The following is a 19,239-nucleotide window of genomic DNA, read 5'->3' as shown; positions in this document are numbered from 1 at the left end:
GAGACAAATCCAATGATACAGATTGATGCCTCGGGTGATCGACCCGCCGCATTCGGATCGCTCAGATCTCTCAGGATCCTTGGCCGCGTTGATCCCCCACTCTGCAACTTCATGACGAACAGTGGGTCTGCTGGACCACCCGGGCAGCAGGCAGCCATATCTAGTTGTTCGTTGACCGTCGTGTCTTTTGTTTCTTCGGCGTCATACTCACACCGTCAGCATCAGCAGAAGATGTGATGGTATCTTTGGCTTGTGCTCTCTTCCTTCCCTTGGCTTTCTTTTGACTGTTTCTGGAGGTTGTTTGATCATCGGTAGAGCCATCTGCACCAGTATCTGTCTCTCCCGTAGACGTAGACTGATGGGTCTTCGCTCCGGCTTCCTGCCGTAGACGGCTGAATGCCTTCTCCATTCTGCTTTGGCCTGCCGAACGCACGCGAGGCGCGAATGCACCGGCTCCTTGAGGGCCACTGAAGAAGTTGGTGATGTTGGATTGAGTGCCCTCCTGTTCTCTGCGATTCATGTCGCGGATGACTGGTAAAAGAACCTCGTCCGTGCGTTCCTGACTCCACCCAATCGTGGTCATAAGGAAATTTCGCAGCCCATGTAGGTCGGGAACGCCCCATTGAAACGGAGATGGATCGGAATCGACCACGGGCTCGAGGTACGCCTTATCTACTTGCGGATCGGGAAAAGTAGGAGGGATGAAGATCTTGGTTGCAGTCTTTTTGAACTTTCTGTAGAAAGCTGCGTGCGTCTCGGGGACGTACATCCCCGTCTGAATCTGTGTCCACCAGTCACGAAACTCCTGTAGGCTGGAAAACTCCGTGAGGATTTCCAACGCGGTCACCGGCCCGATGCCACTGATCCCTTCTGTGTAATCGCTACCAAGAAGGTGCGCGAGGCTGATGAGCTTTCGCCGATGAAGCGCATATTCCTTTTCCATGTCTGAGGTGAGATAGCACTCGACGAACTTTCCTTGGTTGAACATGTTCTTGTAAACGCGAGTGCCGCCAAAGAGGAAAATGTCGCTGTCGTCGGTGATGATCCCGTCGACCAGGCCTAATGAGACCAGTTCGGCGCATTGAGCTTCGGCTTCCATAGGCGCTGTAATATAGGGCAAGCCAAAAAGGCTCAAGAGCTGCTGACACTCGGTGATCATGACCTGCGTCACCTCATCTGCATCTCTACGGTCCTTTTTCTGCTGGGATCGCAACTGCCTGAGCTCCTGCTCGTAGTCAAATGTGCTGCTTTGTTGCACATTGTTGTTTAGCGTGGCAGCGAATCGAACGTGTTCTTCGCCTTCAGCAGCAAGTTGTCGCATCAACTCTTCGTCTTCTGGGTCGGAAAAGTCTTCGTCATCCTCGACAACCACATGTGCTTGATCACTCTCGGCAAAGGTCTGAGGCTCGTTTCCGGTCACCGTAACCTCTGTCGGTTTTGCTTCTGTCCGTATGGTAACATCTTCGAACTCGGGCTCAGGGGATGGAGAGTCATGTGCAACATTCTTGGTCTCGGTCTTCTCGGTCGAGGGGGTTTCGCCGTCTGTAGCTTTCCGTTCATACGTCACTTCCTCTACTGCCTTATCTTTATCGGAGATCGTTGGTACTGCAACATCGTCCAACTGTATTTGCGCGTTTTCTGTACTTGAAGGTACTGCAGTATCGAGTTTCTCCGTCTTCGGTTCTGCTTCCAGGTCGATAACCTCCTCCGGTCCTGGCATCTTATCCACATCTATCACATCCGGAGACCGATGTTCTTTCAGGAAGAGATGGTCTGGGGTCATCGCTCTATCCCGATAAGCTTCCAATGAGGTGTTGTCAATCTTATCGACGACGAATTCTTCATTCAGCTGCTCCCCCGAAAACCAAGGGGGCAGCGGCAAGCTTTCCTCCTTCTTCGCGGACTCCTTTTCAAACCCACCCGCTTCCTCGTCAAGCTCCTCATATGGAGGCTTTTCCGCCTTGGAAGGTTTCAATCTGATAGATTCAAAAGGAAGTGGACCCTCGAATGGATGGTCCATGACTGGACGGGGAACTGAACTGGATGGCTTCCTTTTCGTCCTGCGAGACTGCGCCAATGCAGCGGCAAAGTCCATTTCGTCATCATCACTCTCTGCAAGACCAGGCGAAGTCTCCTTTGGCGGCGCAGCAGGCACGTCGTTGCGGTTAAGTGGGATATCTGGCATGTCTTCGACACGAGAAGCGGAGGGCTCCAGAGACATTGCGATTGCTCTTTGGAGATCTTCATCTTCACTGTCGACAGTGCCGCCAGGGACGTCATCGATGTGGCGGCGCTGATGAGGCAGTGCATCTTCTAGGTCACCGTCTTGAACAAAGAGGGAGTTATCCTGAGTCTCCTGGAACAACGAATCGCGCCTTCTGGAAACACCGGTCATCTGCTTCTCAATCGATTCGTCGAATGCGTCTTTTTGAGGGAAATTAAGCTTGGGAAGTCGGTTGAGACCCTCAATAGGAACGTCCTCGAATGCACCATCATCCCCATCTGAAGCTTCTTCGTGGTCATAAATCACGTCCCTCTGGCCGTATCGGTCCACATCAATAGGTCTATCGGCATGACCTTCACCTTTGTTGCCTACAACACCGAGTACCCAGCCGCCCTCAACTGCGTTGTCTTTGACGAGTACGTATTCTCTTCCTCGTTCGCCGGCGATTCGCTGCCCTGAGTTATAGAAGGCTTCTTCACCGTTCATCCCGTTCAAATTCATCAACCGCTGCGTGAGATCGTTCCTTTCCTTGACACGCTCAATCTGAAATTTCGAGAACGCCATGCGGTCTGGGAACATATTGTCTAATTGTTCCTTGGAGTAGCCCATACGTAGACGACTTCTAAGTCTGGCAGCATTCAAGATATTGTACCGATCAGTAGCAGGTAAACTGATGAAGAAGGGGCTGTCAAAGTCAATTTTGGAAAAGTCGTAGAGATTGATATCCTCGCCCTGGTGGAACTGTCTCGCATATTCTTCCAGCTCGGCGCGAGACATAATGCGAGGATCGTTTGGAGCTCCCATCTCCTCCAACGAAACGTGCAAGTCTGGAAGATGGTACGCATCCTTCTTCCTGAACGCTCGGCTTTGCCGCTTCTCTTTCTCTGTCAAGTAGGTCTCTTCAACATAAACCGGGTTGTCCGGCACCTCCTCTTCATCCTGTCTCGAAGTTCCCGTTTTCTGCCTGGCTGCTTCCTCTTCTGCGGATCGCTGCATCTGCACTGCAAGCAGCTTCCCAGCCGTTCTCACTGCATCTTCTCTGCGGCCTTCCCGGCGCTTCTTTCGACCGGCAATCGTCTGCCGCTTCAAGGCGGGGGCTCCACCATCAAAAACAAACACCGGTTTGATGCCGAAGTACAGCAGCTTGCATATTCGACGGAAGAAGCCAACAATATGGGAATTACGTAGAGCATTACCTTCCTTGTCTCGTACGGCTTTGAGGAACTGATATATCCAGATTGACGCGTCAACTGCGAGACGCTTTTTGTTAAGCGTCTCGAGCTTGATAGGTCGAGCGCATGGCTGGACAACTGTCCACAAGCCCGTAACACCCATGCTGACAAGACAGCTGAAGTGGTACTATTGCCAAGAAATATCTGGCACAAAAGGCAACATGGCTGATGTAAAAGTCGCAGGGAACGTTTACATTATATGCAGCCAGTTATTCATGCAGACTGAGCAAGCCGAAAACCCGACAACGTCGCAACGGCTGAAGATATTGCAGTTCGTATTGACAAATGCCTACACGTCGCCACCTGATGCAGCTTTGAGGATCGCGATGTCACGTGAGTAATTAACCCGCTTCAGGAATGGACTACCGATAAGGAAGCCTTACATAATCGCCTCACTTGCGATAAGAAATTCTAGAATTTTGAATTGATGTCTCCGCGCGGGGGAAAGTCGGCGAATGAAGAATTGATCAATGCGCGATTCCTGAATTAGATTTTGTAGCAGATAAGACTGATGTCTTTCTGTGACATCAATGCATTCCTCGCTCGAGGTTAGTGGAATATCAGGTTTGCCGTTGACAGCCTAGTGCTGACCAGCAACACAGCACATTGATGCCTGCCTCCCCGTAACTGCGCTAAAAGCGCTGGTTTTGGGAGACACGAGGCTCATTCTTCAAGGCCAAGGGCCTTATTGTCAAGTGGTCAAAGAGCAGAGTGGGCAGCTACTGGCAAAGCTCAAAACCTTCAGGAGAAACAATGTCCATGGATTCATTCTCCTGACTCAACTCCGGCACGAAGCTGAGAAACCATACACTCGACTCGTGGTGTGGGGCGGAAGCTCCTTAAGGGTCATTGACTTGTCCCTGGCTAGAGATGATGCTTCTGGAGATGTGGAAGTTTCTCTGCAAGCTGTAACTGCGGAATATCTGGCCCCAGACTGGATTCTCGCTGGATGTTCGCCCGACCAGAGCAGCAGAGCAGACCGAGCTTATGTGGTCACGGCTCATAACGCCATACTCAGTCTACATGTGGTAGAGAATTCTCATTCTGTCAACACGATTTACCTACAGCAACTGGTTACGGGTGTCAAGTCCATTCTTTTCTCCGCTGACACTATAGCGCTGTCGTCTTCTCACATTTTAATTGCTGCGGGAACCGTCTTTGGCGAGATCATAGTCTGGTCTTGTTTTGTAGACGACGATGAGAGTCAACCGTTGGCGCTCAATGCAGTTGGCTCCATCCACCACTTTTTCACTGGCCACGAAGGTTCTATTTTCGGGGTTCGGATATCACCTCCTATCAGCTCCTTACCGGGAGGCCAACCAGGAAGGCTTTTGGCTAGCTGTAGTGATGATAGAACTGTGAGGGTATGGGATATCACGGACTGTGAACATGCATCCCGTCAAGATCCTTCTGCCTACTCGACAGATGGCTTCGAGCTACGGACCACAGGGTTTGGTGCCGTTGCAACAACTGATGATAAATCTGGTTCAGAATCATGTGTTGCAAAGGCATTCGGGCATTCAGCACGAATTTGGGGTGTTCATTTCGTGCCCACCACGGTGGAGAATCAGAGCCAACTGACCATTGTGTCTCGTGGTGAGGATGCTAAGTGTATTCTGTGGGATCTGAGTTGGAGTCTGTCGCCAACACATAAGACCGAATTCAAACTGACCCAGTTATCGTCTCCTCATCTCCACAACGGCAAACATATATGGTCACTCGATTTGTGCAGCTCCGGGACACAAACGACGATCTACACTGGAGGTGCAGACGGCTCTGTCAGGAGCTTCAAAATAGACGTAGATGATACGGCGTCGATCTCATTACCGAATAGGGATGATCGCATTATGCTTTCAAGCGATTCTCTAAACACAGTTCCTGCAAGAGAAAGGTCGTTCAAAGCTTTCGCATTTATCTCACCGGAGTTGTTCGTTGCGACTACGTTCCAAGGTGAGATCCAGCTCTGTTCGATACGGAGAGACAGTGGTAAAGGGCAGCTCATCTTCAAGGAGACTCTGCATGTTGAGGACGATCTCCGGTCTTTTTCAGTAGTTTCCAGTCTACCACAGAAGGGAGTGGCGCTGCTTGGCAATGCACGCGGTTTGATTCGACTCTATACTCACGGTACCGGGTTGTTGAACCAAATTGTACAAGCGGATGGCAGACCTCTACAATTGTACTTCCTTGGGTATGATACTGACGTATCAGAAGGCCCGGCGACTCTCACGTTCGCCACATCCTACGCAACACTTAGAAAAGCAGATCTCTTTCAGGTCACCATGCAAGCGAATGCCGAGCCTAAAGTTGTCAAGACAGAATTGTCTTTACCTCATGGTATGGAAGTATCCTGCGCTTCCTGGATCTCTAGCCAGTATCTGGCCTTGGGAATCAAAAGCGGCGCACTCCTAGTTTACAGACTTACAGAAACTGGAGCGTCTCTGCAGCCGATCATTTGCGCTCTGAGAGTCCATGGTCGAGAGGGCGTTAATCAGATCACGCCGTTCTCACCTTTGTTTGAAGAGGCGGAAATCTCATCAGACTACTTCATGACCTGTGGCCGAGATGGCGATTACTGCATCCATCAGCTGGAGGCGCTGGGAGGGGCGGATGTTCGCCTCCGTACAATCCATCGTTCCTCCCCTGCCGTTCACTTGAACGTTGAGGGAATCTATATCGATCGAAAATCACGAGACTTTATGCTTTATGGATTTCAGAGCACTGAATTTATCCTTTGGAATGAAACGACTCACACTGCGGTGGCCCGAGTCGACTGCGGCGGAGCACGTCGGATTTGGGCATTCCACCCGAGTCATGAGACTCCTGGGGCTGGAATACTCCTTTGGAGTCAATCGGGGTTCAATGCTCTTCGGGTACAGGCCGGAATCAACCGTACCTTACGTGCCGGCGGCCACGGCAGAGAAATCAAGTCGATGGAGGTATCTCGTTCGTCCGAGCGGGAGACTCTCATCGCCACTGGAGCAGAAGATACCCATTTACGCATTTTTGCGCCTGTTCATCAGCGCAACAAGACTCCATGGGGCTCATTCAGATGCCTGCGTGTTCTTAGAGACCATACCGCTGGAGTGCAGCAAGTTATCTGGTCAAAAGACGGAAAAACGCTTTTCTCTAGCGCCGGGTTCGAGGAGCTGTTTGTCTGGAAGGTCCGGCAGATTCCCTCGTTTGGTCTGGCAACCGTTCTTGCAGCCTCTAGTCCCAAGGATGACCCGACGTCCGAGCTGCGAGTGACGAGCTTCGACGTGCTGGATGTGGAGGAAGACGCTAATGGTGGCTTTCTTATTTGCCTGACATTGTCAAACTCCACGATCAAGGTAAGCTTCTTCTCTGGTCTCCTTGTTCGATTTTTGCTAATATTATAGATTTTCCATTATTCCTCCTTGGTAGATGGGGGTCGCTTTACCCTCCTAGCACGAGGGGCCTATACAAGCAACTGCCTCACGCAGGTACAGTTCTTCGTAGAGGGTTCTTCAATCGGGCTCATTACTGCATCCACGGACGGACACTTTACATTGTGGCACTTGGACCCTGTTCTAGAGCCTTACTACTGGATGTCAGCGTCGACTTTGCGCTTGAAGCAGCCATTGGAGACGCTATCTATTTCTCCACCAAACATTGCATGCGAGAATCGGTACCAAATCCACTCGAACAGCATCAAATCCCTGGAGATGGCCCGTATATCTGCGAAAACGTCGCTGATTGTCGCTGGAGGGGATGACAATGCGCTCACGCTTTCACTACTATCAGTAGACTTCACCGACGCAGATGCAGGCAGTCATGTGTGCACGATCACAATTTCAGACGCACATGCCGCCTCCGTCACCACCGTCAAGATACTTGAACAGCGGCAGTCAGACTGCCAGGGGAAAGCGCAAATTGTTTTCGCCTCCTCGGGCAACGACCACCGGGTCAAGGTCTGGGGTGCGGAGGTGGATGCCACGCAGAGCGGACCGGAATCCATTCGAGTCAAGAATCTAGTTGATCAGTACAGCGCTGTGGCTGATATATCGTCTTTGGACTTGATGCATGACGAGTCAGGGACGAAGTTGCTGGTGTGTGGCGTCGGGATGGAGCTGTTGAGCGTGCAGCTGTACTAGCACCACCTCGACGCTCCATAAGGTTACGACGTAATGGCTGATTGGTATAGAACCCAGCTTTTGGCATCTTGAATTGTTTAGAAGTATAGCAGGAATTGCCGCTGCTTGTACATATACCTGACAGCTGGCCAGTTCTCACTGTGTGCCGATGTCCATAGACCTCCTCCGCATAGAATCAAAACTGTTCTCGTTGATACAACAGAGATCCTGTTCTACAAGAATGTCCTCTCTAATTTCTGACATTCTATCTCTTCTCCATTCTCGCTTGTTCTTCCGTGACCAAAGCGGAATAGCCAAGTCCCCTGTGAACTAATGTGCTGTTTCATCTCTGCAAGCCACGGCACATGTTGAAACTTAACACACGATGAAGAAAGTAATGATGATCGTCATAGTTATGGCTTGCATCTCCTTATTGCCGGATATTTACCCCGCAGTTTGATTTATGCATAGCAATCTGGGGTTGATATTCTGTGACTTGTCTCACTGGGTGACTCTTGTCCGCCGAGTCGCTGATGTGCAGAATCAGGATCACCGGGTAAATAAATCGTACCACTGGGGGCCTTGTGACCATGAGATGTTTTACAGATGTATATGACTTTTTACGTATGAAGCCAAGGTGCACGGCGCAAGGGATGGCGTTGTATTGGTGGATTCTGGTACCTTTATGGTCACTACAAGAACCGTCGCCAATATATACATGAAGATCTTCCTGAAGACGACTTATTCAAGTGTGGGAGGTTTACTGCTCTTTATCGAGGATAGTCATGAAGATGAAATCTCAACTGCTCTGGCTGGTGGCAAGCACCATTTCGACAGGTGCTGCAACCCCCATCAAACGGGCGTTAGAGACGACGTACTTCTTTACATTGTAGGAGGCTCTCCCTATCCTATTCTTGGGTATGGCTAATCTCGCAGTGGCGATTCATACTCCCAAACCGGATTCAGTACGTCTGGTGAACAACCTTCTGCCTCCAATCCCATGGGCAACCCTGCCTTAGGTGAGTACTGAGACTCCATGATTCTGATTCCCAAAGCCCTTGCTCATATGAAGCCAGGTACTGGAACGACGGCAGGAGGCGTGAATTGGGTCGGATATCTGACGACCGCAGAGAACGCATCTCTCGTCCTGAGCTACGATCTCGCTGTTGGAGGCGCAACCATCAATGGCTCGCTCGTTGGGAGCACTGCAAACGATCTTGTTGGGCAAGTGAAGACGTTTGATGCGACTTATAGCAGCAAGCCGGCTTCTGCTCCGTGGAGTTTCGAGGATGCCGTTTTCGCATTTTGGATTGGGATCAATGAGTACGTGACGCTTCACTTTCCCTGTTGCCTGGACTGGGGTGAGATGTTGACTTGGGAGTAGTATCGGGAATGCATACTACCGTACAAACGCTTCGACATTTGTTCCGCAGCTGATCGGTCGACTTGAAGACCTCGCAAAGGACATTTATAGCTCCGGGGGACGCAAATTCCTCTTTGTCAACGTTCCCCCGATAAACAGGACACCTATGTTCATCCAGCAGGGCGACTGGGCAATTGAGCACTCGGCGGCTTATCTAGCTTTCTATAACCAGCAGCTCGCGACCATGGTGGAGAGGTTCAAGTCTAACAATACCAGCGTAAGGTGCTACTTTGTCTGCCCTGTGATTGTCACTCTGACACAGATTTAGGTCACTGCGGTTCTTTATGACTCGTGGTCGTTCATGACCAAGGTTCTCGACAATCCTACCGTTTACGGTTTCCCTGATGCCACTTGCATCAATGAAAACGGCATGTCATGTGTCTGGTGGAATGACTACCATCCTGGGACTAAGTATCATCAGCGCCAGGCCGAGGATATGAAGGCTAGTCTGGCACCCCTTGGTGCGTGGTGATTCTTGAGCAGTACTATGATTTGGTATAACGTAGCTTGGTCAATCTTGCAGTTGGGTATGACAGACCATGACTAGGAACCAAGACGTCAATGTTGAAACGTAGTTGATCGAAAATCAATGGCATTTAGAGTTGCGCGACAATGATCATATTGAATTGGTTTCAATTACACCACTGTCTTGTTTGTTTGAGCATTCGTTTTTGCGTAAATTCCCCTTCCGACTCGATAATATATGTTATGCCAAATCGGGACCAATAATCAATTAAAGCCCATCGCACGCACAATTCAGGTCTACACCAAGAACCTTGGGAGATTACACGTTTATTCAAGGTTGCCTGCCGGTCATCAACTTCTGTACATCAGAATGTCAATCTCTTTCCCAGAATGCCACGGGCATGATTGAGGAGACGTTCCGTTTGTCCTTTATCTACCCGGAACAATTGACACGACGATCACTGCCGAATATCTTCCTCTCCTCAAAGAAATCAATCTCCGGCTCGTTTCAAAGTCGCCAAGACGGTACCCGAATCGTGGGATTATCATAGAGACATAGACAAGGTTCCGTATGGGGTTGCTGGATCCACTATGCTGTAGCAGCCATGTACGTCTACTCTTTTCCAGGCTTTCGGCATCATCCGCCCATCTCTTGCTTCGATTTCTGCCTCGCTTGTCAGGTTCCGCCGATCAATACTCGATTCGCAGTCTGCAACGCTGCAATATGCTGTTAGTGGGAGTGTGATTTGGAGGTTTGCAGTTTATGTAACGGTCCGACAACCCGGTAATCGACTGATGAAGGACCATTAGTCTCATCCTGACGCCGTGGAGAATCCTCGGGGGTATGACCCGCGATCCTAACAGACAGGTCGTGCAGAGAAGTGTCAGAGCTTAGCCCAGCTAGCCTGGCTCGGTCTGCCAGACAATATATAGCAGGTCTTGTTCCCCTTGTTCGAATCTCGGCAACCAAGTCAAGCCTGAGTCGTTCCCTTTGAGTCGTTCCTTATCTTTGGTCTCTAAAGAACATCCTTTTCTGGTCACCATGAAGTTCGGTAGCATTGTGCTCATTGCTGCTGCGGCAGGCTCCGCGGTGGCTGCTCCTGCAAAGAGAGCTTCGGTTTTTCAATGTTGGTTCCCTGTGGTAACGTTGGATTAAAGGGACGCTGACATACTGCAGGGTTCGGAAGCAATGAGTCTGGAGCCGAGTTTGGCCAAAACACCATTCCTGGCTCTTATGTATGTTGTGCTTCTAAAAGAAATATACTGCTGCTAACAACATCAAGGGAAAAGAATTCATCTTCCCGGACCCTTCTACAATCAGCACATTGATCGGGAAGGGCATGAACATCTTCCGGGTTCAATTCCTCATGGAGAGATTGGTGCCAAGCTCTATGACAGGCTCCTATAATGAGGAGTACCTTGCCAATCTGACATCGGTGGGTTTGAGCAGCAGCATGTTGGACGTATGAGGCTGACTCGACCAGGTTGTGGACGCTGTCACTAAGGCAGGATCTTATGCCATTTTGGACCCGCACAACTTTGGCAGATAGTGAGTAGTGCCTAACATGCTGTGAACTTGATCTAACGCCACTCAGCAATGGTCAGATTATCTCCAGCACCGACGACTTCAAGACCTTCTGGCAGAATCTGGCTGGAAAGTTCAAGTCCAACAATCTCGTCATCTTTGATACTAGTATGGCTAACTCATTTGGTTCTCATGAGCTTCACTGACCCGAGATGTTAGACAACGAGTATCACGACATGGACCAGGCACTGGTACTGAACCTCAACCAGGCCGCCATCAACGGTATCCGCGCCGCAGGAGCCACCTCGCAATACATATTCGTGGAGGGCAACTCCTGGAGCGGCGCCTGGACCTGGGTCGACGTCAATGACAACCTGAAGGCTCTGACCGATCCCCAGGATAAGATCGTCTACGAGATGCATCAGTATCTCGACTCGGATGGATCCGGCACCTCGGAGAGCTGCGTGTCTACCACGATTGGTAAGGAACGGGTCACGGCCGCAACGAAGTGGCTTAAGGATAACGGCAAGGTTGGCATCATCGGGGAGTTCGCTGGTGGCGTCAATGATCAGTGCCGGACCGCTATTTCAGGAATGCTGGAGTACTTGGCTCAGAACACGGATGTGTGGAAGGGAGCCCTCTGGTGGGCGGCTGGCCCCTGGTGGGGAAACTATATGTTCAACATGGAGCCTCCGAGCGGTGCAGCTTATGTGGGCATGTTGGACATCTTGGAGCCCTACCTGGGTTGAGAGAATTGAATAGGAACGTGTATTTAGTCGGGATGGTTGCTGGGCGTGAGTTGAGCAATCAAGCAGTGTACTTAGGTAGTATTGAAAGAGAGATCGAATGGTGCGTTCGCTAGTATCCTCTGATAGTTACTGATCGCCTGATATCACCAGTATATTATTGTTGTAGAAGCGAGACCCAACGTTGTGGCATGCGCCTATGTCCACTATGCATCTAGGCCCACAGTACTACACTAACAGTCTTCACAGCCACTAGCTTAAATGCATCGAATTTTCCTGTGATGGAATAGCTCCAGGCTAAATCAAGACACTGTCTGAGTTTAATCTTCAGAAGCTGTCGAACTCGATGCCGCTAGTTTCAGGATCTGGTCTGCACGAAAATTGAGATGCCTAAAATCGAGGCGTAGTCCGTTAAGTTTCATCAACCTCATCCACTATCTACTGTATGCATATGTGCCAAGACTGAAATGGAGGAGCCTAATCGAGGTTCATCCTTTGAGATACCTTGCGTTGCTTTTCCGTCGCCCACGCAGCTCATAGTCTCATACTAGGTCAAAAATAGCAAATTCCAGCTCGCGACCGGTTGAGTTTAAATCCCACACTCTGAGTATTCTCACAGGACAGTAATAGAGCCCCCAATCGTAGACAACCGATCCGGAAAACTAGTAGTCGTTGACTACCAGGAGGAATGGGAGCTGGATGATAGCATCTGCCAAGAGCACACTGCTGCATCTACATCGTCTATGAGATTGTCATATCTACTGAGGTACTAGATAGTTGAGATTATCACATTGTGAAAGCAGTCAGGTAATGACGGTGGGATAGGTTGTAGATCACCTGATTCAGGCTGATCATGGTACTTTGAAGTTCTAGATAAATGGTTCCGAGGGGTCATGTAGTTTAATTGACGGCCATCAGCACCTTGCTAAACATCTTGTTACTCTTTAGCGTAAAGAGTCCATAGTCAGTATCTGCATTTCACTTCTTCGATATCTGTATGAAACTGTAAATTCGAACGATAAAATCCTCCGCCAGCAGCCCAGCCACCGTTTATGACGTGGCGGTATGGCACCCGCCACGAGGCTTTCGTGTCCCTTACCCCATCTGGGCATTTTGGTGCAGCTAATTTGCTGGTTCCACACGTTGCGCTGGAAACTTCTCAGACACTAGTACAATGTCCCGCTGGTTACAGGATTTTAGAGGAGTACGTAATCTGGGTGCTGGTCAATTTATAGAAACGCATCGTGGCGTAGCCGTGTTTCCATGCGTCTTATTGGCTCGCTGATCCTGGTTGATCCTGTCACTGGCTGCGCCTCCCAAACAATTTGCGATATTGTTGCCTGAGGCCGTTCAGATCGTCGCAGAGCAGATAATAAAACCATCCATTGCTTCCATCTCACTTGGCTCTCATTTTCAACTTCATTGTACTTTCAAGCTTAGATTTCTCTCATTGAAGTCTCTGTCAAAGGATTTAAGAGTCGCAAGAACAAGAAGCGGACAAGCAAGAGGCTACTATCCCACTATCCAACAACCCTCAGCAATCTCCACATCACCAATACACAATATGGGCAAAGCCGGTCGCATTGCGTGCATATTTACACCATATGCACTTACTATCGCCTCATTAGTATGCATTATTATGGTCGGCTTGGGCTGCACAAAGTCCAGTTCATCCACACTCAATGACCTCTACTTCTTCAGAGTATGTTTATCCAGCAGAAGAGCCGAAATCCATACAAGACTAACTTCCGACAGGCCAATCTCCAAAACCTGACCACTTCGTCATCAGTAACATCAGCGGTAAACTCCGCTCTCGAGTCAGCTGGCGTCGATATCTCGAGTAGCGACCTAGCCAAGGCCCTCGACGAGGCACAAAAGCAACTCAAGATCAAGGATTTCTACGATATCGGTCTCTGGGGCTACTGTGACGGAGATGTCACCAACGGCAACTACAAGACCCAAAATTGCTCCAAACCCAAGGCCGAGTTCTACTTCAACCCCATCACAATCTGGCAACTCAACGATACCGGTGTGGAGGACGTCCTGCCGAACGATCTGTCCAAGGCTTTGAATGTCTACAAGAATGTCTCCAAGTGGATGTTCATCGCCTACATCGTTGCCTTTATCGCGACCATAGTCGAGCTCGTCGTCGGTCTCTTTGCCATCTGCAGTCGCTGGGGTAGCTGCGTGACCAGCCTTGTCTCAGCTGTACGTTTCTTTTCCTTCATCTCTGTATACTCCCGTCACTAACATCAAGACATAGGTCTCCTTCCTCTTCATCACCGCCGCCTCCGTCACATCCACCGCCCTCTTCACCGTTCTGAAAGGCACCTTCAACGAGGCCCTCAAGGACTACGGCATCAAGGGCTACATGGGAAAGAACATCTACGTCGCCACCTGGCTAGCGGTCGCCTTCTCCCTGGCCGGCAGCCTCTTCTGGATCATCTCCTCATGCTGCTGCTCCGGCCGTTCCCCCTACCACGGCTCCAGCAAGACCCGCGGCGTCACCGCCGAAAAGGCACCTTATACCTATGAGCCTCTTGGTCCTCAGGCCAACCAGACCCCTGCTGCCTTTGGCAACACTTCGTACCCGCCTCCTCCGGCTCACAGTACCCAGGTTCCCATGCAGAATATGAGGAACAACGCCTACGAGCCCTTCCGCCATGTCTAACTTGATCCTGATCATCAATGGACAACTCCTGAGTTGTTACGGATATACCACAGAAAAGACTACACCGACATCCTGGCGTTTTTGATATTAGCGAAACGAACTGCTCAATGACACATTTCTTTGTTAGAGTCGGAGAAATGTCTTACGAATATGGATATTGCTGGATTCTGGATTTATCTGTATATTGCTTCGGGTGGCTTGATTTAACTTGATTTGCTTGTTGCTGCCACAGAGCCTGGTTATGGTTTCAGGCTGGAGATAGATTGATATCTACGACATAGATACCCTCCCTATATTTCAATTCATGGATTATGACTATCTCTTTCCGTTCCGTGTAGATTGGTATCATCTTTCTATTTCCGCTCAACGCCACACTGTATTAATGGGTATATACTCTGCACCGAGACTGTTCCTTTCCGAAACACGAGAAGCAAGGCAATAAATGAATAAATGCATGATACTTTCATAGAAGGTGTGGACGGGGAAAGGTAGTTTAGGAAACCTGCAGAAAGGGCGGAAGCCGATATAGATGTACTGAGGAGAGGCAAATTTGGTGGATCAACCTTGCGGTTCATCTGATGGACGCGCGGGACTGGGAGGAGGTCCGTCCAGCAAATCGCGCAATGAAACCATTGGCGGATAGTCAACTAGTGGTTGGATGACTCCTCTCTCGTCGACAGGGAAACGGGCCATCCCACGGCGCAGTAACTCGGACCTCACGTTCGCATCCGCTCGGGCCAACACCTTGAATGGCGTGTTGGGATCGTCGGACCAAAACGGCCCTGTGCTTTGAAGTCGGCGGCAGTGCCACCCTACCCAGTCTTCGTCAAAACTGTCGGCCTCGCTTACTGCGTCGGATTCAGCGTCGGACTCATCTGCCGCTGGAGCGGTGGAACGTCCGTCTTCTCCGAGCTCGACGCTAGCAATCTCGTGAGTTTCGTCTGTCGAGCCCTGCTCGACTTCGTCATTGTTGGCGATGGTTTCGGGAATGCTACGCGCGTCGTCATCTTCGCGGTTGACAACAGACGAAGGAACCCCAGTAGTTACCTGCGGTTCCAGAGATTTTCTAGCCGGTGGAAGGTTTGTTTGGTTCGGAATATCATGGACGCGATCTGAACGGGTGACTTTAGGCGTCACCTCCATATCATATGGTTCCTCCTCCTCGACCATGCGGTTGCCTTTTTGTATCGTGTCGCGATGCCTAGGCGTGGGTCGCTCCAGCCGATCAGCCACCGCTTCGGACGGCGAGTTGGCTGCAGGATCGTGTGAACGGGTGACTTTTGTAGGTGTCAGTTCCATCTCAAGTGTTTCCTCAACCACGCGCCGGCTTTTTGCGAATGAGTCGCGAATTGGCTCTCTAAGAGAAGCTGGCGACGTGCTCCATGTTAGTTGATCAACCGTGGTTGCAGACTGTGAGGCTGGAGTCTCAGGTCCAAAGGAGCGCGTGTGGAAGTTGGAGAATCTGTCTACAAGGCTGCCGGTGAATGAGGTGTTTGTTTCATGCTGCGGGATTGCTGGGACGGTGGCGGCCCTCGAAGGTTCATGCTGCGCAGCAGATATTTCAATCCCCTTCGCTGTGAGACTGCGCTTTTTGTACGACGGCCTCAATATATAGGAGGCGAAGAAATTTTCGTACTCAAGTATCTTAAGGTCAGCTGCCGCGATTTGGTTGAGGTAACCTTCATATTCCTTCAAGTGCGTGATAACAAAATCATCCCAGAGGAACGACCTTTGGAAATGACCTTTAGCCCGCAGTGCCTGTAGTTTGGAACACAACATCGCGAAATGGTTGAAGTCGCCATCGTAGTCGGGGTAGTCACTCCGAAACTTCTCGTAGACTTTCTGTGCCTCAGCGTGCTCTGCGGAGCGGTTGATGTAGGTTTCTCGGCGCGAAATCACGTTGAACGCAAGCTCTTGGACAGAGTCGCCGTCTCCGCTGCACGCCATCTTTGGTCGTTTCGAAGGAGGAGTCTGCTCTATGTCAATTTCAGACACGCGTCGTTTCAACTGAGGCACTCGATGCCTAGTAGGGGTAACTTGAGTGGGGCTGGGCAAGCCAGTTGACGTTCCATTTCCATCGTCTGTCTGCATAGAATATTGAGCCTCTCGATATGACGAAAATGGATTCGACGACTCTTCTGCATGGCCCGGGGATGCAGTAATAAATACGCTCGGCTCACGGTCCCTTGGGCCAGAAGAGTTCAACACTTGAGCAGAATTCGAGGGAGTCGTGCCTGAAAATGACCACTCCCCACCGCTGAGCTGAGTTTCCATTATATTGACTTCACTGGATTCCGCAGTCCCATGCGGATGCGGTTGCGTTGAATTCGACAAGTCCTGAGAAGTGTGATCCTTCGCCTCATCATTGCTACGATAGGTATTGCAAATCCGTGATTGAGATGATTTTGCGGCCGGGGACGATGACTGCCCTGGCTGTAGCGACTCCTGGCTTGCACCGCCTGTGCTTTGAGTAAGCTGGCGGAATCGAACAAGATGTGCAGCAGGAGTTTCCATGACCTGCACTTGCACCTGAGTGGACAAACCCAGCAGCGATGGATCCGAGCTGCCAATTTCTTGCTCTGATTGGCTTGGGTCTACCCCCAGCGGACGAGGAACAGACGTATCCATTACCGAGTCCTCACTCATCTGGTCAAACTCAACTTGGCGTTCTTGCAGGTGAGTTCGATCGTCACCGTCGTCAAGCTGAGGAAGCGTCTCCCCGCTCTCTCGTAGGCGCAATTCGGTAGGAAGTGCAATAGATTCGTGGGACTCTCGTGCACCTTCTGGTAAATGTTCAAGCTCCTCCTGTTCATGCGATACTTCCTGATGAAAGTTTGTCCGTCGTTCCTCTTCCACCTCATGGGGTGGCTGATCCGACGGCCCATTTCCTCCATCGCGTTTATCCATAGTTGGTCTTTCTACTGGTCTTGCCTCGGGCGGGCTACTGTCCGCAGGTAGGTCCTGACGCCGCGGAGGAGATTGCGACCACTCGATCCGATCGCCGCTTGGGGTCTCATAGGCCGAGTCAGTGGAGCTGGTAGCACCCGAAGAGCTCGGACGGGATCCGTGAAGTTCCAAGGTCTCCAATTCCTTGATTCTACGTTCTTCCGTCCGAATACTTCTTTGCAACGCAATCTCGTTCCATTGCTGTAGGAGCAAAGGGGGCACGTTGGGTTGTGGATAGCCCTGGCCAGGGGCTGGTGGTAGCCAGCAAAGCTTGGCCTGCTCGTCTAGCAGCTTTGCCTGATCCTTGGGTATAGTGATGTCTTCTTTTCGAATCTCTGTCATACCATCCCAAGGATCTGCATTGCTGGTATGAATATCTGTGGGAAGAGTCTCCACAATTGGATCAACCTGTTCCAAATGATTTTTCTGGACAATCTGGCTGGGGACTGCCTCTTTATTCAATGCGTGGTCTGGCCCTCTGCTATAATCTGTCAAGGCTCTCTCCTGGGTATTAGTATTGAAAGGCACTTTGCCGCTGCCGATGTTGGCTGGTATTTTACCAGCCGTGTCGGTATCAGTTTGATCAGATTCCTTGACGGTTGCATTGCCGTTCTGACCAGGGTCAACAACCAAGGGACCTGCGGACAACTCATCGATATGCGCGGCGCAACGGTTGATATTAGGCTCTTTTGTTGCTTCGTCAGGGGCATGATGACCCCTTCCTGAGGCAACAACATTCGCATCATTGTCTTTCTTTTGTTGTGAGTCTTGCGCCAGCCTAGCAGAGGGTTTCAAGGAACCCAACAGCGTCTTCGCAGAGGCAAAGGCACTAGCAAAGAGTTCTACTGGTTGCTTTGGGGGCATCTGAGACATTAACTGGTTTTGAGAGTCGTCCATTCCATCTGTTTCGCCGTCCTGAGACTTTATCGACTCATCGGAGTGGTTCCCATTTCTCGCACTATCTGTGGTGGCAGTCTCTCGAGACTTGGCCTTCAGAAGGGCAGACCGCATCAAGTCATACACCTCACGTTTGTTTCTGATTTTCTTGCCCTGTGGCGGCCCCTTGAACCTGCTTTTGTCCCATGCGATGCTGAAACGCTTGACGTATAGATGAAGCTTCGGCTCTGAGGTGGTATATTCGAAGACAAGCTCGAAATCCAATAAGTTTATAGTATGTCCTCGCGTACCACTTAACGGTCGGTCAGGGTAGTCCCTATGATATTCTTCTAACGACTCTCGAGCAAGGATCGCTTGAATCTGGGTATTCGTGTCCGTCAAAATAGGCATGGGTGACCTCTCGTCTTCCGTCCACTAGTAGCAAAGATGAACTCTTTAGTAAATGCCGCTCGGTAGGTATCATTCTGGCTTACTTACTTCCACTATCAGAGCCGAATGTGGACTATTGTCTGCGAAACGCAGATTACTTCCATCATCTTCTAAGCGGGTTTCGCTGTTTGGCCCCTCGAGGTAGTGGTTTAGCGATCGTTCAATCAGAGGAGAGATCCAGATCCCTGAAGAAGCCATCGTGCAGACTAGGCAATTGGCTTAGGATTGAAAATGTCATAGGTAACATATTAGGCCATGAAAAATGGAGGCTAAGTCAAGGTATTATTGCATGGTCACTGAAAGATCTTATGGTTGTACGGAGTGGTTGCTGGAATTGAACGGACGGTCTGCAATAATAGAATGCATTCCATATTAGATCACTCCGAGGCTTGAGCGCGTGCTCTCATTGTACAAAAATGGACTGACCATAGTCTTTTGGAGTCAATTCACTATTATTATTCACGACAATACCCCTCGTACCTCTCTATGATTCCTTTCATGCTTGACGCGGTTCCACGCGGCAGGACCGCCTACCTTTAGTGGCAATCAGCACCAGCCACAAAGTGCCTCAGCCACATCCACGTCATTGG

The 19,239-nt window shown here is 50.3% G+C and overlaps 6 protein-coding genes across 6 annotated transcripts; 4 read left to right on the top strand and 2 right to left on the bottom strand.

The window, feature by feature from the left end:
- Positions 1 to 160: 160 nt before the first annotated feature.
- On the bottom strand, positions 161 to 3,559 carry NFIA_053180 (ssDNA endodeoxyribonuclease RAD2; the record flags this gene model as incomplete). Its single annotated transcript, XM_001257868.1, has 1 exon — positions 161 to 3,559. One exon carries the CDS (start codon positions 3,557 to 3,559, stop codon positions 161 to 163), a length of 3,399 nt encoding a protein of 1,132 aa, XP_001257869.1.
- Positions 3,560 to 3,617: 58 nt separating this feature from the next.
- On the top strand, positions 3,618 to 7,568 carry NFIA_053170 (tRNA (34-2'-O)-methyltransferase regulator RTT10; the record flags this gene model as incomplete). Its single annotated transcript, XM_001257867.1, has 3 exons — positions 3,618 to 3,789; positions 4,051 to 6,785; positions 6,834 to 7,568. The coding sequence occupies 3 exons, from the start codon at positions 3,618 to 3,620 to the stop codon at positions 7,566 to 7,568; spliced, it is 3,642 nt and encodes a 1,213-aa protein (XP_001257868.1).
- Positions 7,569 to 8,583: 1,015 nt separating this feature from the next.
- On the top strand, positions 8,584 to 9,442 carry NFIA_053160 (SGNH/GDSL hydrolase family protein; the record flags this gene model as incomplete). The annotated part of the gene is made up of 3 exons (XM_001257866.1): positions 8,584 to 8,870; positions 8,932 to 9,187; positions 9,239 to 9,442. 3 exons carry the CDS (start codon positions 8,584 to 8,586, stop codon positions 9,440 to 9,442), a joined length of 747 nt encoding a protein of 248 aa, XP_001257867.1.
- A 1,035-nt stretch (positions 9,443 to 10,477) lies between these two features.
- On the top strand, positions 10,478 to 11,709 carry NFIA_053150 (glycoside hydrolase family 5 protein; the record flags this gene model as incomplete). The annotated part of the gene is made up of 6 exons (XM_001257865.1): positions 10,478 to 10,562; positions 10,613 to 10,671; positions 10,719 to 10,871; positions 10,920 to 10,984; positions 11,031 to 11,128; positions 11,180 to 11,709. 6 exons carry the CDS (start codon positions 10,478 to 10,480, stop codon positions 11,707 to 11,709), a joined length of 990 nt encoding a protein of 329 aa, XP_001257866.1.
- A 1,561-nt stretch (positions 11,710 to 13,270) lies between these two features.
- On the top strand, positions 13,271 to 14,377 carry NFIA_053140 (SUR7/PalI family protein; the record flags this gene model as incomplete). Its single annotated transcript, XM_001257864.1, has 3 exons — positions 13,271 to 13,408; positions 13,462 to 13,914; positions 13,970 to 14,377. The coding sequence occupies 3 exons, from the start codon at positions 13,271 to 13,273 to the stop codon at positions 14,375 to 14,377; spliced, it is 999 nt and encodes a 332-aa protein (XP_001257865.1).
- A 558-nt stretch (positions 14,378 to 14,935) lies between these two features.
- Positions 14,936 to 18,847, bottom strand: NFIA_053130 (uncharacterized protein; the record flags this gene model as incomplete). The annotated part of the gene is made up of 2 exons (XM_001257863.1): positions 14,936 to 18,634; positions 18,698 to 18,847. 2 exons carry the CDS (start codon positions 18,845 to 18,847, stop codon positions 14,936 to 14,938), a joined length of 3,849 nt encoding a protein of 1,282 aa, XP_001257864.1.
- Positions 18,848 to 19,239: the final 392 nt, after the last annotated feature.

Source organism: Aspergillus fischeri, genomic scaffold, assembly GCF_000149645.3.
Source record: "Aspergillus fischeri NRRL 181 1099437636266 genomic scaffold, whole genome shotgun sequence".
Classification (NCBI taxonomy): domain Eukaryota; kingdom Fungi; phylum Ascomycota; class Eurotiomycetes; order Eurotiales; family Aspergillaceae; genus Aspergillus; species Aspergillus fischeri.
This window is presented reverse-complemented; position numbering and strand designations above follow the sequence as displayed.